We start from the raw sequence: 9,157 nt of genomic DNA, 5'->3' as shown, positions 1-9,157 counted from the left end.
AAAATACGTGAATGTGCCAAGGCAACACTTCAGGCATGTTTTTAATGAGGGAATGACATAATAACATGATGTAAAGCTTGAAAAAGTCAATTTTGCAAAATACCCCCCCTTTAATTGGGTCGCGGCTTGTTATCCAAGAGAGATGGTGGGTCCTGAAGCCTGACCAGTTGAGAACCACTGTTCTAGTGTGTGTGTATTCCTTCTCTATTTATGAATATAAGTGTGTAGCCCTGCTCCCAGGACAGTTGCAGACCACAACCCTGGACACCTTTCAGGGGCAGATCGGTTCACTCTGGAGTGCAGACGCCCCCCCCAGAACTGGCCTGAAACACCTTTTCTTTACAACTTCAAAAGGGGAAATGCTGCATGAATCAAACCTGGGTGATATGGAGTGTCTTGCCCCACAACGTGCAAACAACATCACTAACCTAGCAATATATTTTCGCTGGCTGGACGACGCGTGTGGTCGGCATCACGTGGCGAGAGCGGCGGGCGAGCGAAGGGGTACAGGAAAAGCTGCCAGGAAAACATTGTCCATCAACACATGGAGTCTTAGGATCTAATAAACACAGACCCAGGTGTACAGAGCGCAGCCCAGAGCTAGAAGCAACAGATGTCCTGTCCTCTGCTCTGTCCCGCTGTTGGATAGCTGGACCTGCTTGCTGTGAGAACCCAATCTCGGCCGGTGGGATGGCCTCTCCTCCCGGCCCCCCGCGCTCCCGCCGCACTGCACCAGGGGCGTCTGGAAGGAAGTGGGCCTCTTTTGCGGTCGGTCCGGGCTGGATCCATCCGTTGGCCTTTCCCCGATGAACAGGAGAGCTTGTTTCCTGTGGTCCGCCTCGATTTTGAAAAGCTCGTATTCCTTGTGGGGGAGTTTGATACCCAAAGCGCTGCACCCGTGGGTCGTCGTAATGTCTAGCTCTGTTCCGATGTCCCAAACTCCGGAGAGTCCGCACTTTCCCGGCCTCGTGGTGTTGAGTAGCTTCGCGGTGGCCGGGTCAAACGCAGTGACCCACACCTGGGTGACCTTGAAGACGAACTCGGTGGCTCCGGAGATTTTGGACGACGGGTTTCCTTGAGCGTAGTGTCCGGAGGCCCGTAGGGTGAAAGTCGGCTGGGAACAGGACGGGTCGGAGTAGTGTCTGTAGATGCCCCCCCATTGGTGCGCGTCCGGGTCAAATGTGAAATCCCTGGTGAGGAAGAGGGCGGTGGGGCGGGTCTCGCAGCGCTGACTCACCCACCGCCCCACCAGAGAGAGGGGAGGTGAGGGTCCGCGGGGGAGGACAGGGGGGCGAAGCTCGGAGGAACGGTACACCATGGCGCACACGGGACAGGGGTGGATGTGGTGCTGCAATCACAGAAAATACAGTTGTTAAAAATGCTCTTCCTATTACAGGGCCTGTTCCTGTTTCAGGCGCAGGCCCCTCCCGTTGAGGACAAAGAGTTTTGAACTTGAACTGAGCACATGTTCTATAAGTTTGGCTTTACCCAGATCAAAAAGTTTCTTGAAAAAAGCGTCAAAACAGCAACAAAAACGTGACAGAAAAGCAATAATAACACAATTTAAAAAGCGACAAAAACACAACAAAACAGTGACAAAAAACTATGAAAACACAACAAAACAGTGACAAAAAACTATGAAAACACAACAAAACAGTGACAAAAAACTATGAAAACACAACAAAACAGTGACAAAAAAACTATGAAACACAAAAAAAAAGCTTCAAAAATGTGACATAACCACGGCGACAACACAACAATTACGTTACGATCAGTTTTGTAGGTCTGAGCTTTCAAATGAGGCCTTGACTGGGCTGTAAGCTACAAGCTCCAGTCAAGCTTACAGCATACAGTCAAGAAGCTTTTAGATTTGGGTAAAGCCGAACTGGAGAAAATGTGCTCGGTTAAGGCGGGGGTTAAGAGGTTAAACAGCTGATTCGCTACGCTGTAACTGGTACACCGATTTGTATTATTTAGATTGTAACACAATGGACATCTTTGAGTGGACATTTGCCATGTTTTATTGTGTTTGCAATGGAGCTTTGTTGGCAAAACATGTTCCTACTGGACAGATAAAGCAAATTTGCTTTGAATCCGCCACGTATTTGACTGTGACTGGAGTGTGCAATACCTAATTCAAGGTATTGCACACAATGGTGCACAATGACAGATTGTGTCAGGAGACGTTCAAACAAACAACTCTTTGATTAGTGGTAAAGGCTTAAAGGAACAGGCCACTGTTTTCCCATACTGAGATATGTTCTTACCTGAGTTTAGACGAGTTGATGCGATACCTGTCTGGTCTTTGTATGTGCCCGTGGAAGAGCTTGGTCGCTTCTAACTTTGGTCGTTTTGTGTGACTGAGGACACGCACAAAGACCAGACAGGTACGGATCAACTCGTCTAAACTCAGTCAAGAACATATCTCAGCATGGGAAAACGGTGGCCTGTTCCTTCAAAGGTAGAGGGCAAAAATCACCTCATCTACAATTTATAAAGTAAACTGTCTATTCTAACCCTGATACACAGTGAACACAGAGAGGTCTGTAGCATGTTTATGCAGTTTCATTGATCTCAGATTGTGGTGAATATGTGGTACCGCTCCAGCCACAGGCTTCAAAAACTGTACACACAAGAACAAACAGGGATTTGATAAAGTGCATAAAGAGGACAAAATCCCATTTTCTTTTTTGACCACAATTATATTTTTGAAACTATAGCCATGTTAAAAGTTGAAAGTAAGGCACAACAGCTTATTTTGCTTTTGATGATCTGAGGCTTTCTACAAAATAAGAATATACATTTTTACATCAGCCGCCTCAGTGTGCATTGCTGTCTTTTGTACTACGTTTGATTTAATTCTATCATTTTCGTAACAAACATTTGCAAAAGGCCTGGTCAGAGTGAACCATAATCTTCTGGAATTTCAAACCAAACTCAAGGTTGATTGAAGTTACCATAAGCCAGATCTTCTTTACCAAACAGCTCCAACACTCTGCGACTGTGAGTGAAGTCAGTGATGAAGTAAGAGCGTGAAATACAGGGTCGTCAAATATGGACTTTCCAGCAGTTATGCTATAATGGGGATATTAACGTTAATAGCTCTGAGTAGATCTTTTTACTGTTGGTCGGAGAGTGTTGGTTTCTGTACAAGTGGAAACATGATGAATGTGCTGCTCTCGGTCCAAAATCATGAAAGAGCTGGACCTTCGACTGAGGGATTAGACTTCAGCGCAAAGTTACAGTTGAAACAATCATTTATGTCTTCGAGAGCCGGTGCCAAACAATCACTGGCCTCAGGAACTAAGATATTCTGGGATTGTACTGGCGGCATTAAAACCCCTTTACAGTGAAGTCATTTCCAATTCGTTACAGCTTCCAACCCCATGGGAAACTTTCACCTCTAAATCGCTGCATGTTTTCAACACATTAGGGAACACGCCACTGTTTTTAAATACTGAGATATGTTCTTACCTGAGCTTAGACGAGTTCATACATACCTGTCTGGTACGCGTGCCCATGGAAAAGCTTGGCCACTTTTAACATCCCCATGTTTGGAGCTATAGGAATATACTGGGAGAGGCCAAATGCTAACAACATCTTTTTGGGTGACTGAGGGCACACAGTTTTCCCATACTGAGATATGTTCTTACCTGAGTTTAGACGAGTTGATACGTACCTGTCTGGCCTTTGTGCGTACCCTCAGTCACACAAAACGACCAAAGATGTTGTTAGCATTTGGCCTCTCCCAGTGTATACCTATAGCTCCAAAAGGGGCGTGGTTAGAAGCGACCAAACTCTTCCACGGGCACAAAGACCAGACAGGTTCGCATCAACTCGTCTAAGCTCAGGTAAGAACAGATCTCATTATGGAAAAACGGTGGCCTGTTCCTTTAACCAGTATTTCAGGACGACCCGTCAGGAGCACTGGGCAACTATGAGGCGGCGCTCTGGGACCCATCTCCAAATCTTGAACCAGGATCTTGATCAGCAGTGTCTAACTGTACATGTTTTGGGCTGATGGGGAAAACAGGAGCATCAAGAAGAAGCGTATAACTTGGGTATTACTTGATTGCAGATAGTGAGTACTGTGTTCTTGAGAGCTGATGGAACAAGTGAATTTCTAGAGATGAGATCAATAACGTCCTCTCTTATCTTATCTTTCAAAGCCACCCACTGGTAGATCGTGAAACCCCTACACAGAAAGGCCCCAGAAAGTCCACAAGTCAAACCAGTGTAAGCCTGCTAGACATGTTAATAGTGGCTTACATTTGTATTGCCCTTTACAAGCCTGTGTTACCAAGTTTCTCAAAGCGCCACACAGCCGTCGCACCAGACTCAGCTGCCCGTGGTCTAGACTGACAGAAGCTGCCAGCATTGACCCCTTCGAACACCAACCAGCCATTCACTCACATTCATTCCGGCCTATTGTGCATGTTTTTAGGGGTAGGAGAAACCAGAGGAAACCTATGCATACCTCCTCCACACAGAGCCGTGGGACGATATTTTAGTTAGGGGGTGCTGAGGGACAAAATTTACCCCCAAAATACTTTTTCTGTGCATAAATCCTATTTATTAACCTCTTTACTCCCACCTGAACCGAGAGCATTTCTCCGGTTCAGCTTTACCCAAATCCTGTAGGCCAGTGTAACGCCTCATTTGAAAGACCTACAAAACTGAATTGATCGTTTTCCTCACATCACTTTTTTGTTGGGCAGTCATCTCATTTTTGTCAAATTTTCGTGACTTTTTTGTCAAATTCTTATCACTTTTTCGTCCATTTTTTCTCAATTTTTCGTCAAATTTTTCTCATTTTTTTGTCAATTTTTTGTCAATTTTTGTCATTTTTTGTAAATTTTTTGTCACTTTTTCGTCCTTTTTTTGTGCAATTTTTCGTCAAATTTTTCTCACTTTTTTGTCAAATTTTTGTCATTTTTTGTAATTTTTTTCTCACTTTTTTCACATTTTCATCCTTGTTTTCGTCTCAGTTTTGTTGCTATTCTCACACCTTTTTTCCAGAAGCTTTTGGACTGGGGTAAAGCTGGAGAAAATGTGCTCGGTTCAGGTGGGAGTTAAGGGGTTAATATTGCCTGCAGTTCACAAACTATCCACCAGGGGGTGCTGTAGCGCCCTCAGCACCCTGGGTTCCCACGGCCTTGCCCTCCGGTGGTGGATCGAATTCTTGAACTTCTAGCTATGAGGCACGAGCACTAACTGCTACACCGTCGTGCCTCCATCATGTTAATAATGTCTTTGTCCGAGATGCAAACTGAGTAAACCCTCACCATAACGTTCTGCAGGGGCTGCTGGTATCCCGTCGGCCTGTGGTAGGTCCTCTGCGTCCACTGTGTGTGAATATCTCCCAGAAACATCTCCTGGACCTTCCCCCTGTGTCCAAACTGCTGCGTCTCCACTCGCACCAGGCCCAGCTCCATCATAGAGAACCCCAGGGCCGTCAGACAGCCCCGCCCCGCTCTGCTGTTGTAGAGCTCAAACGTCTTTCCAGGAACTACCTTACTCAGGACCATCCCCACGCAGGACGGGGGCAGCCGGGAGGCCAGTCTCTGCTTGCCGGACAGACTGTGGACCACAATGCCCACTTTGTTGACGTGGTGGTCAGTTTCGGTGCCCCCCAGGGTGATCCAGGAGGCCTGGCGGAGACGGAGCTTTCCCCTGATGAGGAGAGAGTAGGCAGGGTCCCCACAGGTGCTGTCGGTGTAGTAGTGCTGTATGGCCCGTAGGTGGCGCGTCGGGTGGAAGGTGTAGGAGCGAAGGAGGAACTCTGGCCCAGGACGGACTTCACATCTGGAAGTACAGAGAGAGTCAATGGAACAATTCAATACAGCAATCACTCAATTATTTTTCTCTTCTCTCGCCTTACTTGACATATTGTGCTGAAATTTGGGGTAATAATTATAAAACTACTTTACAACCAATATTCATCCTTCAAAAAAGAGCAATAAGAACAATTTTATACGCTGGTTACAGAGACCAATCTACTGTTTATTAAAGCCAAGATTCTAAAACTTCAAGTCATGATAACTTTTAAAACTGCTCGATTCATATACAAAGCTAAAAAGAAGCAACTACCTCTAAAAATTAAGCAGTTGATTTCTGAAAGAGAAGGAAAATATAATTTAAGGGGCTTGGATCACTTTAAAATTGCCCATGGCCGGACATCCAGAAAAAGCTTCTGTGTGTCCGTTTGTGGTCCTAAAATATGGAATAAATTACACATAGACCTCAAACGATGTCCAAATATCAGACAGTTTAAAAATCAATACAAAGAATGGATATTCTCTAAGTATCGGAAGAAAATCTCTGACTTTTCATGTTCAGCTGTTGTAAACCTGAGGTTGATTGGTAGGGAGTATTCACACTGTATATGACAACTTGATTTAGATCACAGTGCTCAGATTATTGTTTTAAGGCCTAAAAAGTAAACAGAACAAGAGACTGACAGTACTTAAAAGGGGTGGGACTAAATAAGTGTTTCCTTCCCCCCACTCCTCATTTAAAATGTGCAAAAGGTAAAACAAAATTGTCTGTACTAAGACGTAAATGTCTTGAGCTGCACATCTGAAATTGAGCTCACAACTGCCACAATCATGGCAGGTTGTATTCTGAGTTCATATGAGTTTGTGTTTTTATGTTTTGTTTATAGTCCGAATAAAATCTTACAATACAATACAATACACTAAGTGGCTTTGCTGGCAGGTCATTGAGCTCAACGTTTACTCCAAAGCAATGCAGTGCTTATCCTTGGACTATTTTTGATGGACTGATCATTACAGGCAGAGAACTTCCCACGAATCCTGCATCATTACTGCTGGATAAAGGATGTATTGACAATAGGCGCCTGCTCTTGGGAAAATGAACTGGGATGAGGGGACCTTCTTGCTTACACACACCTGGGATACCTACAGAAGCCTGCGGATGGCGATGTCCTCCAGATATCCCAGGTAGAACATTAGTGCCAAAACCTTTTCTTGAAACTCTTCAGAGGAAGAGCAGGAGCAGAACAGTCATAACATGTCGAGGTACGGAAAAAATCTGGTTTGATAAAAGACCCTCTTGAGTTATGGGAGACCAAATGAACCTATTTGTAGTACAGACTGGCATAGATACAGACGGCATCTCTGGAATCGCCCATATATGGTCATGTTTGAAAACAGTTAAGGGGGAAAACAATTTTGAGAAAATCAAAACTTTCTCTAATTATTTAAAAACTACTGTAACAAACGCTGAATTATGAATATAGTTTCTCTACTAAATAAAGATACAAACACATGGAGAGGAGCAAAGTGGTTCAACAGCCCATAAATACATAAAAAAACAGAGAACGGTAACATGATGCTACATGTTAGCATCGGGCTAATGCTAACAGTTAGCTAGCGCTTGCTACAACTGCCGTTGTTTTCACTTCTACTGAACAATCTGCAGTGAGAAAATATCCATATGGGCCCGATTTACACTTGACTTTACCTATATGTGATAAATAAGTTCATATTCCACCAGAAAATGGCTAAAAAGAGTGAAAAATTGTGTTTCTCTAAAGATTCTATTTTCCCCCTCGGCGAAGCCACGCCCCCTTCTATGACGAGATGCCGTCTGTATCTATTAAAGGAACAGGCCACGGTTTTTACATACTGAGATATGTTCTTATCTGAGCTTATACGTACCTGTCTGGTCTTTGTGTGTGCCCTCAGTCACACAAAACAAGTAAAGATGTTGTTAGCATTTGGCCTCTCCTAATGTGTTCCTATAGCTCCGAACGGAGGTGAAGTTGGAAGCTACCACGCTCTTCCACGGACACACACAAAGATCAGACAGGTACGTATCAACTCGTCTAAGCTCAGGTAAGAACATATCTCAGTATGGAAAAACGGTGGCCTGTTCCTTTAAAGGGGCATTATGAAATAAGTTTTATTTGTGCACATTTGACTCAGTGACCCAGCGGCTGTATGAGTGGTTTGCATGGCGCCTTCTTTTCATCACATTGGCCTCAATGATGCTCCAAAATCAATTGTTTTAAGGGTTTCTGATTGTTGTGATTGTTTTCACAGTTGACAAACCCTCTCACCAGAAAACTTATTGTATGAATATAACAATTGATCCTGGAGCGTTGTAGAGTCCAGCGTGATCAAAAGTAAACCATGCTGACCACCCACTTTATACCAGGACATGTTTTATTCATCACTGCTACAATTGGCACAAAATTTTCTACAATTTTGCCCAATTCTGACCAAAAGGTTTCAATGTGAAACCATGCAAAACTATGTCACGCTTGTAATAATATATTTACCTCGTTGAGACCCAGGTGCCGTCCAGCGTTGGTGGAACATTTGCAGTGATTTTGGCCTTGTCCAGTTGATGTTGACAGTGCGGTTCCCACTGGAGACTCTGGCTGACGTTTGGAGACGAGATCGGCACTTCCCAAAGCTTACTCCCAGCAGCAGCAGCAACGATCACAACTGCGGACAAAGACGAAGCAGCAGAAAATGTAATTATTCAGTTTTATACCATGGTCTGGGTGAATACTCGACTCTGATTGGCTGGTGCATTATTTTGGTATAACCGCACACGTAGTCCGGTAGTTAAATCACTGGGATATCACTCCTCTGTGGGCATCGCCATAGCAACGCATGACACAGCTGAATCAGATAAACACGTAATTAGTGACTGACAGGAACGTATGAGATGGATTTTGTGTTAATTTCAACGTTTTTGGCCAAAACAAAACGTTTGATAAATGTGAAGTAGAGGAGAGTGAGCAGCTAGGTTAGCTACTGTTAATAAAATATGAGCTTTACATTTCTATTGAAAACGGTTAAGGCTATTCATCATTTTCAGGCGTACATAAAATGATCCTGCATTTAAGCATATTTGTCTGGATTAGTAAAGTCAAACATAAAAGTTTCAGTTGGGGCCCAGGTGTGAGCGACTCCACCGCAGCTGTTTCCATAAACAGTTGAGCTGGTTGAGCTAGCTAGCTAGCTTCAGGTTAAACAGCGTAAAAGTGAAATAACTCCTGCCCACGAGTGCCGCATATCGGTGTTTACTTCCAGGGAAAAGTGTTTCCGGGTTAGTCCTGTTGTGTTGTGATTCTGTGCTGATGTTGTGTCGTTGAGCCTGACTGAGATCCTCGTAATAGCTG

General features: G+C 44.2%; 1 protein-coding gene across 1 annotated transcript in view; it reads right to left on the bottom strand.

The window, feature by feature from the left end:
• Positions 1 to 484: 484 nt before the first annotated feature.
• apcdd1l (adenomatosis polyposis coli down-regulated 1-like) overlaps positions 485 to 9,157 on the bottom strand; it is a 35,284-nt gene continuing 26,611 nt past the window's right edge. The window contains exons 2-4 of the mRNA XM_079579296.1: positions 8,306 to 8,474; positions 5,286 to 5,805; positions 485 to 1,348 (exon numbers count right to left, since the gene is read on the bottom strand). Coding sequence (XP_079435422.1) covers positions 560 to 1,348; positions 5,286 to 5,805; positions 8,306 to 8,474 — 1,478 coding nt within the window. The 3' untranslated portion in view covers positions 485 to 559. The remainder of the gene's footprint in view (positions 1,349 to 5,285; positions 5,806 to 8,305; positions 8,475 to 9,157) is intronic.

This window comes from Gobius niger (assembly GCF_951799975.1).
Source record: "Gobius niger genome assembly, chromosome: 20".
In the NCBI taxonomy this organism is placed as follows: Eukaryota; Metazoa; Chordata; class Actinopteri; order Gobiiformes; family Gobiidae; genus Gobius; species Gobius niger.
The sequence above is the reverse complement of the archived record's forward strand: the minus strand, read 5'-3'. Positions and strand labels throughout refer to the sequence as shown.